The 17,783-nt window shown below is 39.2% G+C and overlaps 1 protein-coding gene across 1 annotated transcript in view; it reads right to left on the bottom strand.

Moving 5' to 3' along the window:
• Positions 1-12,248, bottom strand: part of LOC145444111 (uncharacterized) — a 41,113-nt gene extending 28,865 nt beyond the window's left edge. The window contains 17 exon segments of the mRNA XM_080322040.1: positions 490-636; positions 1,406-1,514; positions 1,572-1,639; positions 2,152-2,190; positions 2,255-2,458; positions 3,189-3,362; positions 3,821-3,958; positions 4,085-4,257; positions 4,334-4,469; positions 5,137-5,249; positions 5,499-5,578; positions 6,682-6,796; positions 6,958-7,063; positions 7,365-7,504; positions 7,653-7,774; positions 8,498-8,658; positions 11,996-12,248. Coding sequence (XP_080178166.1) covers positions 490-636; positions 1,406-1,514; positions 1,572-1,639; positions 2,152-2,190; positions 2,255-2,458; positions 3,189-3,362; positions 3,821-3,958; positions 4,085-4,257; positions 4,334-4,469; positions 5,137-5,249; positions 5,499-5,578; positions 6,682-6,796; positions 6,958-7,063; positions 7,365-7,504; positions 7,653-7,774; positions 8,498-8,658; positions 11,996-12,053 — 2,083 coding nt within the window. The 5' untranslated portion in view covers positions 12,054-12,248.
• Positions 12,249-17,783: the final 5,535 nt, after the last annotated feature.

The following is a 17,783-nucleotide window of genomic DNA, read 5'->3' as shown; positions in this document are numbered from 1 at the left end:
TTTAATCGAGTCAAGTCGAGTCATTTTCAATTCACCACAGAGACAAGTTCAAGTCAGGGAGCGACTGGTCGAGTCCGAGTTACGGTGGTAAGACGCGAGTCCAAGTCCAAGGCATAGTCTATACTGTTCAGTATCGAGTCATGTTCAACTCACTTCTGTGAAACTTTTGGGTGATGGATAATTTTCTCACTCTAAGCATGTTTATTCAAACAGATAAAAGACACTTTCTGAGCCCATTTCTCAAGTATCTGTCCTGATATACGAGACTTGCATAAGTCATTACAACCCCAGGTTAAATATGACCTGAATTCAAAACTGAACAGTTAACACAATGACTCGGACTTGAGTCTCAAAACTATGACTCTGACCCAACCCTCTGTTCCTCATCCCATACTTGACTCGAATCAAAACTATAAAAGTAACATTGACCTGAGACTCGGAACCTTGCGACTCGATTACAGCCCCAGAAAATTTGAAAATAATCCCTACCGGAATTCCAATTGATGTAATTGAACGGGCTGCCGTCGGACCATGTCCATCCTCCGTCGTAAACGTCAACAACATCGTCTTGCCACGCCATCTTGTCCGAGGCTCCGATCCACAAATGGGCGACAAATCCGAGTTTTGATGCAACGTCTACAACCGGGGGTCGAAAATAATTTTGAACATGTATAGATGACTGGCAGTGCTAAACTACAATATTGATTTCAAGACCACTTTCATTGCAGTATAATTCACTAACTAGAAGACATACCGTGTCTCCCTTATCAAGAGTCAGGGCACAATTTCAAGCGCATAAACAGAGATTCAAATGAAAACCATTATACAGGCCATGACTTGAGTACCTGGACTACAGGCTCAATGATTCAAGTACGGTACTCGAATCATGATCGCGTTGTGAGAGACCATTTTTGCGAGTTCTGAAATTATACGGCCTTTCCACTAGACTGACCAGAGTGTTAGTCAATCAGTTAAAATTCTGATGATGTTTTCCCTTCATTAAAGTCTTGATTTGTCATATCACAGGATACAAAACGTTAGTACCAAGTCACGCACGTCAGTGAAAATGGCAGATATGTGAGGTCATGATCGACCCACATCACTGTCACAAAGTGCAATAAAATAGATAAGGTCAAAGCTATTGAAAATTAGCTTCAATGTGATGCAGGACGGGCATTATCTTCATGAAAGGTTCATATTTGAATGTTCAACATCATTCATACTCTTAAAACGTCATGAGTGATCCTCGACGCTATCCCTATCCAAATTATAAACTGAAACGCAGGCTGTTATGTTGTTCATAACAATTCCTGCGAAGAGAAGTATTTGGACACTTGAGTATCTAGAAATACATGCTAGGAAAGTAAATGGAAATGAACCGAAAGTACAGATACAATTTGCATACCAAAAAGAAATTGATTCTCTTCGGGAGAGTTTATCGAGACCAGGTCGCCGCCGTGATTTTGGCATTCCGCGCGAGCATCGTTCCAAGCTCTAGTCCGTTCACTGTCAACCTAAACATAAAAAAGAAATGCCGATCGCTAACGCGAAATGAAAATTTCGGCTTCAACCTTGTAGCATCTGTCTGTGTATGGATCGGAGAACCAGCCATTTCCTCCGCATTTCTCATAATCCGGATCTGAAAATGATCATTCCGATATATGTGCATGAATTAATGATTGTCTATAAATATAATAATCATGATGGTTACTGCTATAGTTACTGGTTATGATTTAGATAGGGGAATGGCGGTACTAAACTTGAATATTGGTTTCAAAACTCTATTCATAGCAGTATAATCTATTAACTCGAAGACTTAATACTAAGGTTAACACATTTCCCCTTATCGAGAGTTAAACGCAGCATGATAAGGATAAACAGAGTTTCCAATGAAAACAAATTATGTGACGTAATGATGTAACTCTAATAATAACATATGATTGGACATCAAAGTAGCTTATGTCTATTTTGCAAATTTTGATATCCATTTTACAAATTTTGAGAAATTGAGAAACTTTTGTAAAATTTTCATTCTCTTTGGCCATGGTCATGTTTGTCACATTGTTTCAAACTAGAGCATGGCCAAGATCTGTCCAAAAAGAAATGAAGACACAGCTAGAACATTACTAAGAAAATATGATGATTACTCACGTAAGTCAGGTGGAGTCGGTGTAATTGGAGTAATCTCAACTGAAAATTGAGATAATCAAGTCGAGTCAGAGGTATTCAGATGTAAAATACCGCAATATCTCACTTTCATTTGTCTTGCATATAAACGTGTGCAAGTCTGAGCATGCCGCATCAACCCAGATACCGCTGTCCTCCCTCGCATAAACACACGTCTGAGTCTTTTGCGCACTCCCAGCCCAATTCTCATTGTTCACTGGATTGCCATCAATCCATTGATACGTACTAGACACCATTTCAAGTCCGATCCAGCTTGTTTGAGACATATGCCCTAAATAACAAGCAGTGCTCATTTCAGTTCAGTTTATTCTTAAACATTTAATCAAATCGATACACCACAAAGACTGCCATACAATGAAAAGATAGGAAGGTGTCGAAACGACTTGGAGCAGTCTTGAAATCAGACACCACCCTGGGCCTAGGCGATGTAAAGAGGAGACATGCACGCTAAATGAAAAGTAAAAGAAGATAATATAAAAAGGGCAAGCAAATAAATGAGGTGGTATGTGACGGAAGTTCTATGTGAATAATAATAACAGATATCCCAATTAAAGCAATCTTGAAAACTTGGTAATGCAGCAGCAGAATCTGGAGAACTAGAAACTTTCAAGCTTTTCTAAACCAGATTAGATTGAGAATTATTGCTACACATTTTTTTCCTAATTAAACTAGAATTATAATTATGTCTACACATTTTTTTCAAATTAGACTAGAATTAGAATTACTGAAGTCATGAAAACTTAGATATTAAATAAAGTTCAGTTCGGATCAAACCAGAATTCGTTCACATAAGCATAAGAATTGCAAATGTCAACACAACAAGCTTGGCTTGTTTCGCACTTTACAGCTCCCCTGTATCATTTTCAGGGAAACCAGAAAGCAAAGGCACATTTCACAAATTATATTAGAATCAGATTATCGGCATTTAGCTCTAAATAGACAATTAGAATTCTCTAGTTGTCCAAGTCTGCGTAGTAATGCGTCGCGTTTTCTCAACTTACCAACGATGAATGACTCTTCGTTGGCGGTCAGAATACTTGCTAGTGTCGATGGATGATCTCGGTCGGACTGATCCTCGCAGAATTTCTTCGCATCAGACTGGCTCCGTTCACTTTCTCCAAAGAAGAAGCAAAACCCTTGCAGCCAACGCCATCCGTCTTTGCACTTTCCGTCAACTGAAGATGAAAAGATTCTCTTTCGGAAGAATGCACATCACACATAGAAGTGCTGATTGACGCTGTTGATTGAAATACCAATCCCACACACTTGAGTGTGTAACCTTATAACACTAAAACTAACCCTAAAGATGAAACCAACTGTAAATCAACTCAACTCTAGCCCAAGCCCACAACAAACCTCGATCCGCATGCTAAAATGTCACATGCTATTATGTCTGTCATCATAAGACTACAAAAAGAATAAGTAAATAAATTTCTATGCATTATGTGTCTAAATCAATAAAATTCAAGTAATGACACTTTATAGTAGTGTGAGGGTGTCAAAATCAGTGGTCATTCTATATTATATACCATGTGTCCTAGCAGACGCTAGATGTAACTAAACAAGAAATATATGAGAATGCAGAATATTGATGACACAATGTCACATATGCAGAGATGATTGCAATACTTACTGACAATCGGGTTAACCTGAGGCAGAACTGCTCCCTCGGGTAATTCGCATATGAATTGACGCTCATGAAAGCAGCTCGTTGTCTCCCAGTTATTAATGCCTGCACTTGCAGAGTACATGGCCATACAGTCATAGCGATCTGCCAAAACAATGTTGCAATTGCCATTAAACCCGTTGAGAGAGAGAGAGAGGAGGAGGTGGGAAATTACAATTTGAAAAAAAAGAGTCAATTTTGAACACCGCTATTAGACATTCATTAACTTACCGACATTTTCCCTAGGCATGTTATCATCCCAATAAGTCGTACCGAGTGCAGAGTTGTCCCACCATGTAAAAGTATTGTCATGTCCAATGTCTGATCCTCCGATCCATATAGCATCAGCTCCAGAATTGTAATACTGCTCCAAAGCGCTTCCAAGAGCCTTCTGTTCGTTTTCACTAGAAATGAGATACATTCATAAGTACCGAAACTATTAGGACAGGCATAGTGATTGCATATTCATTCGAAATTTACCTTTGAATCTTTATAAGACCACCGCCATATAACTGACATTCTTCATTTGCAGTAGTCCATGTGGCTGCTCTATTGGGATTAACCACAAGATCGTAACATTTTCCAGCCAGCCATGTCCACGTTGGAGGGCAAGTGGCTACCGAATATAAACAAGCGTAGGATTGAGCGGAGAATGGTTGGCGAGTCGTTTTTAGAGGGTTCATAGTAATTGCATTTTTAAACTGAATTACTGAATATAGTGATATAATTTTGCATAGTTTTACACAGGGTTGTAATAACTCGAGTCGTGATTTGATTCGAGTCACGATTTTTGGTTACTCGACTCAACTTGAGTCGTTTGTTCTATTGATCGGCCCGCACTCGAGTCATTGCGCATGACTCTACCAAGTCGTATGGCTCAAAAATCGGACAGCTGCAACAGGTATTTCATTGTTACTTCGCTTAATAGCAAAGTTATCACATCTTTTGTATTTGGTCTATTGGTACTGATACTTGGAAAATAGGGCCAGAAACTGCTATGAGTGAGAAAAATTAGTATATTATGAATGCGAGGCATTCGCCCAGTTTATTTCACTTAAAGCAAGACTATAAAATTAAGATTGACACGTGAATCGGATCCGTGTGACTTGATTACAGCCCTGATTTACGCAGAAAGTATGAGTCGGGATGTATCTGTGATGTCACATTCGTAATGGTGATTTGCTGATGGACTGTATGTAGTCAATGATAATCGTTAACTGCCTGTAATTTAATCACTGCTGGATTGTTAATATTTTATAATCCAGTGTTACACTGGTACTCACCCTGAAATCCCTTCTCACAGACAAAGTTATATTCGTTCACACACTTTACCAGATTCCACTGATAGTTATTACTGGGATCCATGACAGTACAGCTGCTTCCTGAGTATGGTGGACTGGAAAATAGAGAATGGACACTAGTGTACTGACGAAACTATTTATTGAAAAGTGATTATAAACTTTATGTTGTTCGTTGCCCAAGTCTTATCAGAGTATATTAAAATCAACACATAAGAACACAACACCATCAAATGTCGTCAAACTAGTCATCATTGATACTCTAGAAAAAGTAAAAGTAGTGTAAGTCAGCAAAATCTACTTGAAGTAGGACTTTGTTACTAACCGCCTCTGAATATCATACACACCTGCTCGGGTTGATAGCATTGATAAAATTGTCATATGAAAAACTCTCATGCGTACTCCATTGCAGCGTCCCAGGAGTCGCCTAAAATGATATTGGTTCAAACAAATATCTAAGAATGGGGTAATAGATATGTACGAAGCAAAATCAAGATAACGGCACTTGAATATATATGTTTTTAATAGTACTATTACTATTACTAACATCACAATATTCAAACACAGTATTGTGCCTGCTATGCTATGGAAGACAGGAAGTTAATCCGGTGCTTTATCGTAGTTGTACAATGTACATATACAATACACAGATATAGCATTTGTCATGTCCATGTGCAATTTGTGCGTATATTTCATGTAGCAAATAAGGTCATAAACGTTTCAGATGAAACGTCTCCGTGATCTCACCAGATACGAAAACCATCACTAACACTAACCGTGTATTTCAAACTTTAGGTGAACATTTCTAAGTCACACTAAACTCTTTCGACGCCCGAACATTTCAAACGTTGCTACTTGTCAGCGTTAGATACCAGTAACTCATCTTGCTACACCATATGCTTGAATTATCAAGAATTCGAGATTCCAGTATAGAGACTACAGGGCTACGGGGAAGGCCAAGCTGGCCTACAGCCGATCTATATAATTCCAGAACATAATCATTCTCGGGAGTTCCCCAGGTATATTTGTGGGAAAATCATAGTACCGTAACGTGTCACAGAGCCTTGAACTTGAACGTCCTTTTTCGTGTAATGAAACTTAAGAACAGACAGGCAGACGTACAGGCAGACAGACAGATACATGGATGATCATATTTATGGATTATTCCTTAGTCCGTCAAGCCATAACATATAACAAGAAGGTGAAATCTATATTAAAAACCGTAACATACATAAATATTGGCTATTGACAAATGTCAACAACTGGCAATCACCGAATTCATCGTCACCAGGTTCTAGCAGCAACAAGCATCGCAATAACTTTGAAATTCTGTATTTTTCGATCACCGTTTTACTATTGGTTCGCTAATAACATCACAGTGACCCTATGAGCAATGTCATAATTTCTCAATAAGTTTGCGCGGACGTAATAAACGCCCGAGCCGTAAGCAAAAGTCGTTAGATTTGATCAGCTAGCTAGCTATCAAAAAAGGAATGAAAAACATGAAATGTCGAGTAAAGAAATACTTGCCGTGTCCGAGAGACCAATCCAGAAGTTTTCAAAAATTCCACTGGCTTGAATCACATTTTGAACAAAGCTTTGCTCTTGAGAAGTAGTAACTGAAGTGAGTCTTCCTCCATAGGTACTGAAATATCGGGGTGTTACCGGTATTCAAGCGGGTGCGGGTGGTTTCCAAGAGGTAACTCATAAATTCATATTCACAATTTCATATTCAGATCAATTCTCTATATTTACTCTAATCAATTCTGTGACGATATGTAGGCTACTCATCAGCGGTCAACTTACCTGCAAAGAGCATTGGCTTCTTGCCACATATATCTTGTTGTAAAGGGTCTGTAGCAACCAGTACTGCCTTGCGTCCACCCCGACTCGCAACTTTCAACGCTCATACCTGTTGTAAAGTTCAATCACGATACACATGTTTTACAGTTTATGATAGGAAGCTATATTTATTCCTGCGGACTTGTGGATGAATGAAGCAAGACGTTGATGACAAAGGGAATTATCTGTGAATCTTTTTCAAAGATTCAGCTGATGTCCGATACCTATCACTCAAATTTCAGTCGATCTAGTCTCAGTGTGAGTTGGAATTCTCTCGGAAAAGTATGAGATCAGGCCCAAGAGAAGTCGTCCAAATGAATCATTCGATGTTCTACGCTGAAACATCCATACATGACGAATTGACGACTCACCGAGATCACCCCTACATACGAAATTGACAACAGCGTCGCAGCTCCTATCGTTCCATCTTCCCCTGTAAAGCGGTAACTCCACCCACATCTCAACACAGTCCTCTCCCCCTGTGTGGCTGGGCTCTCCCTGCTTCCAAAACCTGAAATTCCGAAGACGGAAACTGTTAGGAGCAATGTTTTACCTCGAAATACTTTAAGTAATAATGTCAGTAATCTCCATACCGGTGATCCAAGAGAGATCTACTATTAGAAACTTGGATCACAAACTGTTAGCTAAATCGACTGTACTTGACGCCATCAGCAATGTCGGAGCCATCCACCCATCTGTAGTAATCTTCAAGTTCGAGGTCGTTTAATCCAATCCACCAGCGCGAGGGCTGGAAGGTTCTCACTTGTTCGTATGCGTAATCCTGACGAATTCAACATCCGATTAAACCTTGTAATATTGCACTGATGAAATCAGAGGAATTAAAATTGAAAATAAAATACCCCGACTCGGAGTGCTCGGTTTAGTTTAGATTAGATTATAATGTAAGAATGAAAGTGATAGCTACGCAAACAGGAATGTCCTACATGGTCGTCTAAAAGTTCGGATATAATTTAGCGTTCAGGGACCAAAGGCAACAATAATGTCTCATATACAATTTAATAATATATTCATTGCAGAAATATATCAGAGTTCATGTGGTTTGTTTTTATGACGTCATAATTGGTTGTATACAATATAAGCTAGATGCATGTTTTTGAAATTCTACATTTCCATTCTCCATTGCTGACGATTGCCCTTGCAGAGTGTCAGCTCGACAAGCTTCGGGTTTTAATATATTTCTGCAATGAATATATTATTAAAATGTATAATAAAGTTCTGTACCCCAAAGAGTCTCTTCAAATAATGTCTCAAAGTGTCGTTATCAAAATAGTAGGCCTACATTAGGTAATCATATTGACTGTTTTTAATCAGACATCAACACTTTAGTTTTCTCGCTTGTGATCAAGGAAGTATTTTACGACGAAAATATCATTCTTAGATAGGTTTAGAAATATTTTTGAATATGATACAGAATCGGCAATGAAATGTGACAACGTATTTCCATGTGATCTGATGAATCTCGATTTAAGTAATCATTTTTTACCCTCTGCTCAACGGTATCGTAAATAGCGAGGTCTGCTCCGCGCGAAGTGCAATATGATCGTGCTCCAGTATATGTATCCGTTATGTCGCGACCTATTCCTTTTGAGAAAAACCAGCAGTGGTCGTCGTACTCTTTCCAATCATCAGGACATTGTGCAGATACTGAAACAATGGTAATATTAATAAACTGTCAGATATACTAGTAGGCTTTGGCAAAATATTAGTTACCTGTATATATAATGCATTTTTACAATTTTAGCTCTAACTGTGATTTGAAATTCAGATTGGATATAGAGAATTAACTAGGTGATGCGATGGTATTTCGGATGGGTATTATTCCTGGTTTTCGGAACCCCACCAGGATATAGCAGCATATATTTACATAATTGTCGCTTGCTCATTAGGGCTCTTCAAAAATGACTTTTTTTTCTCAAATCGTACTGGCTACTTGATAAAATTGTTAAGTTACCTAATTTAAGCCTACACACAAAATTTGGTTCAATTCCAGCCAGTAACCGCTTTGCTACACGAGAAGTAAGTTTCTATTTATTATATGAAAATAAATATTAAAAAATTTGAAAATTGTCTGTTCACCCCATGAAAGTGTTACGCTGTCTACAGAAACGATGCTCATTTTTTTTTTTTTTTTATACGGCTCCCCGTATCCGCCGGCGTTCGGCAGCCCTCTCGTATGTGTAGGGCTGTCTCGCGCTCGGGGTCTTGATTACACTTTCTTTTTTTTTTTTTTAGTTTGTTTTTTATATTTTCCAACTTAGGTGATTAAATGGTTCAACTTGATAAAACGGTTTCTCTCATTCTTTTTAACTTCTCTATTTTACTGCTATACTCATGTTTTACTCCCCCCACTGTAATCTCAATGGTTTTACTTTTAAAAATTTCTACAGAATTTGTAGGTATCCGTCAGTTTTTGCGATAATTTCGCTGATGTTTTCATTTTCTGGTACTCTTTTCATTCTGGTAATGAATTTTTCCAGGATCTTTCTTCCAATTTTTTCCTCTCCTGCTTTTCTATTATCAATATCTAGAGCTATTTTGAATTTTATCACAACCTTCTTTAATATGGATAGTATTATCCACATTAATTTCGCCGTTTTATGGTTGTAGAGTATGTTATTTTCGTTTATTGTTATTCCGAGCGCTCTTTCAACATGGAGTTTAATTTCGTTTGCATATTTACATTCTGTTAGTATGTGTCTTATGTCATCTTTTTCGTTATTGCAAAATTTGCAATTAAGGTTGAGCGGTTTATTATCTTTGTCATGGGTCAAGTTTCTGCTTTTCCGTTTTGCCCCAAATATGAATCCTTCGTGGACTACTTTGTAGTTTATAATTATTTCCTCGTTGGTTATTACTTTATGTCCCATATGTTTCGATTGCCAAATTTTATTCCAGTTGATTTCGTCTCCGTTTTTTGTTCTAATATTTGGATTGTTTTCTTTCAGTTTCTTGACTTCTTTGTATAGCGTTTTGTGAGATGCGACTTCCCATTCATCGTTTGTGAGTTTTATTTTTTTTGTTAATTCCAGGTTTTCCACCCAGTTTTCGGGTGTCGGGAATTTATGCGGCTCAGAGTTATTATAGAGCACGGGGTTAATTTGTTTCAATTTTGTGCCGATTTCGTATATGGCATGTTGATGCCATATCTCCTTCGGTTGATCCAATTTTTTCAGCGCGACAATTTTTTCAAGTTCACACGCTTTGAACTTTGATTCCACGTCCGGCATTGCGACCCCCCCTCTCTTTTTTTCTGCAATAAGCGTTCGTCTGGCTATTGCTTCCATCTTTTGGGGGTGCCATAAGAAGTTGTAATATAGCTTCTCTAGCTCTTTTTTTATTTCTCTGGGTGCTGTTATTACCCTCGCATTATATATGATCTGGCTTGATGCCAGGGAGTTCAGGATCGTAAGCTTTCCTACCCATGTCAGTTTTCTATCACGGTAGCCATATAGTGTTCGTTTGATTTTCGCAATTTTCTCGCTCCAGGTTTCTTCAATCTGATTTTTTCCATAGTGTTGACCTAATATTTTTATGCTTCGTTTTTTCTTATTATCGTAAATCGGGTTTCGGCTCGAACACTTATTCTGGTTGATATGCAAGATTTCGGTTTTTTCCGCATTTAGTTTCTGTCCTGTTGCTCTTTCGAATTTGTTGAATTCCTGGAATATGCGGCCAATGTCTTTTTCGTTGGTAAGGAAGCAAGTTATGTCATCGGCATATTGTTGGATTTTTATGGTGGCTTTTCCGATTCTGAAGGGTTGGATTTTTTCGTTATTCGTTATTTTCCTGGCTAGGGGGTCACAACTAATGGCGTAGAGCGCCATGCTCAGAGGACACCCCTGCCGTATCCCTCTACCCAGTTTTATGGGGTGTGTCATTGCGCCATTTACCAGAATTCTACTCGATGCGGTGTTATAGATGTGTTTAATCAGCCGCATTAATGTTTCCGGCATATGATAACTTTCAAGAATTTTGAAAAGGTATTCATGATTTAGCAGGTCAAAAGCTTTTTCCTGATCTAAGTTGACTATCAGGAGTTCCTTCTTTTTCTCTTTCGCGTATTCTGTTGCAGCTTGCGTGTTTCGTAAAATATCCGTGATTTCACGATCTTTTATTGCACATTTTTGTGTTTCAAGAATGAGATTTGGTAGTATTGGTTTTAGTCTATTAGCAATCAGTCCGGTGAGTATTTTGTAGTCTGTGTTTAGTAAAGTAATAGGTCGCCAATTTTTTAATTCTGTGGGTTGGCCTTTTTTGTAAATTATCGTCGTTATTCCCGTTTTCCAGGTGCTACATAATCCACCGAAAAGGTAGGCATTGTTTATTACCTCACATAAATCATGTTTTATCATATTCCAGTATTGCAGGTAGAATTCCTTTGATAGTCCGTCAGACCCTGGCGACTTGTCATTGTCCATTTGGTTGAGGATATTTTTAATCTCGTTTTCGTCTACCTGACATTCTAGCTGTTTTAGCTGTCTATAGAAACGATGCTCACCAAATTTGGTTCAATTCCAACCAGTAGAAGCGGAGTTATTGCCGTCGAAAAATTTGGATTTGAATAAAATAGTATTTACGGTGACCGATTCTTTGTTTATTTATTACAGTTGAGCTCACCGTAAATACTATTTTATTCAAATCCAAATTTTTCGACGGCAATAGCTCCGCTTCCACTGATTGGAATTGAACCAAATTTGGTGAGCATCGTTTCTATAGACAGCCTAACACTTTCATGTGGTGAACAGAAAATTTTCAAATTTTTTATTATTTATTTTTATATAATAAATAGAAACTTACTTCTCGTGTAGCAAAGCGGTTACTGGTTGGAATTGAACCAAATTTTGTGTGTAGGCTTAAATTAGGTAACGTAACAATTTTATCAAGTAGCCAGTACGATTTGAGAAAAAAAGTCATTTTTGAAGAGCCCTATTGCTCATGTCCATGAAAGTATATTTCATCACGACAGGAAAGCGTTTCCCACCTTTACGCAATTGTACCGCTGTCATTGAAAGAATTAGGACTAGGATATATCTTCCCATTTCTTTATTCTTTCTGGTCCATACAGTATATATCTGAAAATGCGTTTGCCTGCGCCGTAGGGTTCGTTGGCGTATATCCTGATGCACACCGTAGAATAGTCAAGCCTTACGCATATGCCTTTGCAGTTGGCCGTAAAGAATCTATTTCCTTTCAAACAATGATTAATCAAGACCTCGCTAATCGCACCAGTCAAACATTTAGGGTGAATTATCCCTTATGCAATCGTGTCACAAGTCAACAGTTACAGAACAACAGACTGCAAATGTAAACAACTGTGTAAATGCAATTACATAACATTCGTCACGCTCACGAGAATGTGATGCGTATCTAAAATGAACATCAATAGAATGAATGCATGCCGACCACTATTCCCTAAATATTCGGTAGAATATTTTTAAAAAAATATGAATTTGAGATTGCGCAGGCTTTCGGGATAGGATTAAATACACAGCCTTTTGGGGTGGGCTGACTGTATGACTATGCACGTGTTACTTCACATGATCTCAGTAACAACTGCTGTATGTTCATACCGAGTGACGACCAAAGCAACCACGCAGTATAGAATATAGATGATAGTGCGACTACGTACATTAAGCAATAGGTCTAGTGCGATAGCGACCAAAATTTAGAGCCTTCACTGGCGTAACCGATGCCAAAGCGAACTACAGTTAAGCAGTGGGTGCATTCCTCGCTTGAAACACTAAATATGACAAAATAAAAAACGTTTGCCACGCCAGTTAGTATTATGTTGACATTCTTGACATTTTGACACGCCGCATGCGAATGGTTGCCGACCACTGGTTTATACCATTGAACAGATAATCGAAATTCAGAGGAGCCAGGTACTTCCGAACAATCTTTACTTTCACAATGTTTCGCTGGGATGAAATATCAGGGCTAAGTCGCAAAAGAGCCAAATAAATGCACCCGACCCCGTGCAACTGTAAAATTGCCGTGTTTATGTATCAGTTCCATTGCGATGACTGGCTCGGAAAATTTGTCCACTTCTGCACTTCGAGATCGAAAGCACATAGGTGCAACACACTCACGTGCTTCCTTATCCTTCAATTGTGCTGGTGTATCTTCACCGGAATACCATGGAACACTATGGGTCCGCTGAGCCAGTTTCAGGTTCAAAACGCCCAGAAATATGTTTTGTCATTATACGCCCAACTTGACCCTGATTGATTGAAGGCAATTAGTCCGAATCAGTAGCCTGGTTGTATGTAGGTACGGGGGCGAGAGGGTACTTCTCGAGAAACTGAGGACTTTTGCACCATGCCTGAATATTCATGGAACTATATGTCCAGTGTAGACAATATAACAAAGTCTAACAGTCATACCGTATGAGAAATTTTCAATAGCGAGCTAAACAAAAGTGGAATATTGAATCCATGTGCGGATTGAACTATATCAGTGGTCTCAAGCACGCGACTACATTGATCATTTTATACCTGGCCGATGTTTTTTATTATGATTATTGAGTACGTATTAACCAATTTGTAGCACGGCCCACTACCAGGCTTTTTTAAGACACCGCTTGTTTTCTATTCAGTGTCTTCATGTTTCGTTAATAATATATGCACTGTGTACACTGTGTACACTGTACAGTACATTGCACAAGTACATCCAAGGTGGATGTTTGATTGAAAGACTATTTCAATTCGTTTCGAGTTTTTCCTGTTCTTCACTGTATCGAAATCCTGCGATGCTTTGAACTGATGAATATTGAAAGAAATGGTTGTGATTATGATGACAAAACGGAGAAATTGCATTACAAAGTAATAGTCAGAACTCTGAAACGTCGGCGCGACGTGGCAAATGCTCGAACCGGCAGTTACGACGTATGAATATCCAAAATATGTCCTATAGACGTCTGCCTGAAGTCGTAAATGGTATAAGTCAGTGTTTCTGGTTACTCTTTGCAACCCCGATAAACTAATGCGGTGATGGGACGCAATACACACTTCTGGCAATACCAATGGCAGACTAACCTCAAGCATAAGCATTGCCACCAAACAAACCGAGATGCACGCACCAGTTCCAACCTTGTTTGATTAAGCGCTAAATGAAAGTTAATTTTTAGCGCGCGGGTTCTGTGTAGGTTCAAAAGCATCAGCATGTAACATGAAACACTTCTATAAAGGCCAATACTTGCCTCTCGTGTCAAAGTGCATTGAAATATAGCCTAACGCAGCGGTCCGCAACCTTTAATATGAAGCGTGCCAAAACGTCAAAAAAGTCAAAATATTACCAACTGCCGTGCTGAAAATTTATAATTTTGCCCAGCTGGCATCGGTTACGCCAGTTGTTGTTGCTGTTCGAACATGGCTTTCTTATGTGTATGTTGTTCGTTTATACCAGGGGTCGCCAACTCAAAATGGGTCGCGGGCCACTTTTCAAAATTCCTAGAGGCCGCGGGCCGCATTACTTCAATATCAAGATTAAAATATAGGCAACGCAGTTTTACAACCACATTTGATAACTCTACGTCCTACAATCCTGTGCTCTCTAACATTGGCGACGGGCATAGTCACCACAAAAAAAATAACATTTTATTGAAGAAACACAAATACAACAAAAATAACATGATCATCAATTTCATTATATTGTGAACTATGAGCTGCGGACGATACCTGACAACAGTCTGTACCAACTAAAGCAGGGGTGGGCAATCCTTTTGCTGTACACGGCCACATTTCGATTACTAATGTAGCCTGCGGCCTCATTCCGGTACATAATCGTAATGAACTTATTGGGGCCCAATACCCACGTTAAACTGTCCATGTCCATTGCCGGTACACTCCATACTAATCTATTTAATCATATCGACGTACTATGCGACCGAAATCGTGAACGGTCATGTTATGGAGAGGCACCGGGAATCGTTAGATTGTCGCGCGAAGCGCGAAAATTTTTTCATGTTCATGAATGAATTTTGTCATTAAATATTAGTATGGTTTCACATATTACTATCAAACATTTATCCTTTCTCAGCCAATGTGATCAGATTCACCGGTATAGTTGATGATGCAGCGGGTGTCTTGGAAAATGTACGGAAGTTATCAATGCTGTGCTGCATCTTTGGGTGGGCCAAGTCTTATTAAGTCCCCTGCGTTGCATGCAGTTATTTCTTGACCTCCCATCAGAATTGTCGGTGTAGTGGAAATATATTGGATTCGCCCAAACGCAGGCCTACCAGACAAAAATTCACTCGTGATGAGGGGAACACGATTAAAAATTGGTATTTCTTTAGGGAGCTCATCATTTTCCTCTGCTGTTCGCATCTGTACTGTGGGACTCAGATTACAAAGGACACTACTATATAAAAATTGAAAATCAACTCGCATTGAACCGCGCGTAGCGCGAAGAAAATTTCAAGAAGAATTCAAACCTCTCATTAATAAGGGAGTCAATTCGTAAATTCGATTTGCATATTGACGGCCGCCAACACATCGTAATTGAACTAAGTGTCGAAGGCCGCATAATTTTCCTTCTACTGTCGCAGATTGGCCACCCCTGGTCTAAAGAATCGATATTGGGGTTAGCTAGACACAGTAGCCTACTTGCTGGAAAACAATCTCCACGTAAAGTATGGTCTTTTGGAGAGCCCTAAGTCGTTTTTAAGCACCTCGGTCTTGGTGGTGGTGGGCCATTGCACGTCAAGGCAATATGCCCATTCATATCGGCAAATTCTTCCTCCATGGTATGATATTACCATGCCCAAGCGGTATCATCTAGTGAGGAATAGTGATATTGGGCACAGTAGAATGGATTACTTAGAACAACACCAACAATATGTTTACACTGAAATCAATTTCAGCATTTCAAAATGCTTTACGAAGCATTCTTACGAAATTTCTCCAAATCAGGTCGCGGGCCGCAAAACATGACCTCGCGGGCCGCATGCGGCCCGCGGGCCGCGTGTTGGTGACCCCTGGCAGGGGTCGCCACCTCAAAACGGGTCGCGGGCCACTTTTCAAATTTCACAGAGGCCGCGGGCCGCATGATTTCGATGGAGATAACAATAGGCCACCCAGTTTAGCAATCACGTTTTTAAGACTTTACGTCAGTACAACGCTGTGCTCTCTAACATCGGCGGCGGGCATAAGTACCACAAAAGAAATAATATTATACTTAGGAAATACATGCGCAATACGCATGCGGCCCGCGGGCTGGGTGTGGGTGACCCTTGGATTAGAGAATATTGATAGTTATATCAATATCGCTATGCAAGCGTACAATTCGATGATGAGACAATCGTCTCGGTCATTATTGGAAATATTTGCGCTTAGGAATGTCACTCACTCACTAAATTTGTCAATCAGCATCTCTCAGCCTTGTTTGTGTTCCTGTAACCGGTGCCAATGTGTTATCTTCACCATTCTTTAGGTCACCTACTGTGAATGCTCCTACTTAGTCTTACATCTGTTTTGATACAGTGCGAACATGTTATATTATTTGCTTTGCGAACGTGTCATATTCTGTTCAAGTTTCATATTACAACCATCCTTTCAGGCTGTAGCTGACTTGATGATCTCCCGATCCCTTCGCTACAGCCTGGTTCTGAATTGAATTACGTATACTTTGCCTTGTATTCATCGAACTATGTATTTTCAATGTTCATGGAAGGAACCGAATAGATTCCCTCTCTCTCTCTCTCTCTCTCTCTCTCTCTCTCTCTCTCAGAGTAAGCAGTGTTTATAGATAACTAGTTATCTATAGTTTGTTCCGGTCTGTTAAAACATGAGATAAAACGTAAATTTATGGTCGGCGATCAACCGGTTTCCTTAATCCTGGGTTGTTAAATCCTGATGAACGCGATAATCGACTTGAACGATAATCCAAGTTGATCCAATCCCTTAGTGGCAAGGGTGCATATAAGTTTAGGCAGTAAACGAATTTGGTTCATCAGTATTAAATCGCGATTCGGGTTTCTATGGTGGCCGAGGACAGTGGTGCGACAACAGATATTTGAATTATATTTTTGTGACTATATTTAGTTCTCCATGTAACCTGCATATAACGGTTTCGCATTGACTGAGGAAATGAAGACTGAAGAACTACTTTTTTAACCACTTTTTCATAAACATCTGAACTCAGTGTGTACTTTTCGGAATTAGACGTCAATATCACTGACTTGGTTTCTTGTGGGGACTAGAGTAAACCCATAACACCCCTGTCGGATGGTTATAATGAGACCAATGATATATATCCTTGAATGCGGCATATGAACATAACTCAGCATTTGCTTTCTTGAGGGAATATTTAATTGAAGTATTTCTACGAAAAATCTAAACATTTAATAGAATAGTGCTGGATAATACAAGCAATTTTCGAATACTTAGAATTGCTTGCCATATGTTTGACACCACTGATATAGTGTGGGTAGAGGCTATCCTCTATTCTCAAGTTCGAACTCGAAGTTGCATCTCAGAATAGAATTTCACTCCTGTTATCATAGTTCTAACAAAACGGCAATGGCGCTAAACATGTCAAATAACTTTGCATTAATTAATGGCATAAGTGTGTGTCTCACAAACACGACTTACATCACCGATTTACAATAAAGCCTTATTGCTACCTTCCCACAGCAGAGTTTGCAAAATTTATCATAGGTTCACTTGGCGAGATGCGTGCACTAGTTCAGACAGTGCTTAATTCCACATTAGAGAGAGAGAGAGAGAGAGAGAGAGAGAGAGAGAGAGATGTATTCTGTGCTACACGTT

The sequence above is a fragment of the Botryllus schlosseri genome, chromosome 8, assembly GCF_051294905.1.
Source record: "Botryllus schlosseri isolate E-star chromosome 8, Bs_hap1, whole genome shotgun sequence".
NCBI lineage: Eukaryota > Metazoa > Chordata > Ascidiacea > Stolidobranchia > Styelidae > Botryllus > Botryllus schlosseri.
The sequence above is the reverse complement of the archived record's forward strand: the minus strand, read 5'-3'. Positions and strand labels throughout refer to the sequence as shown.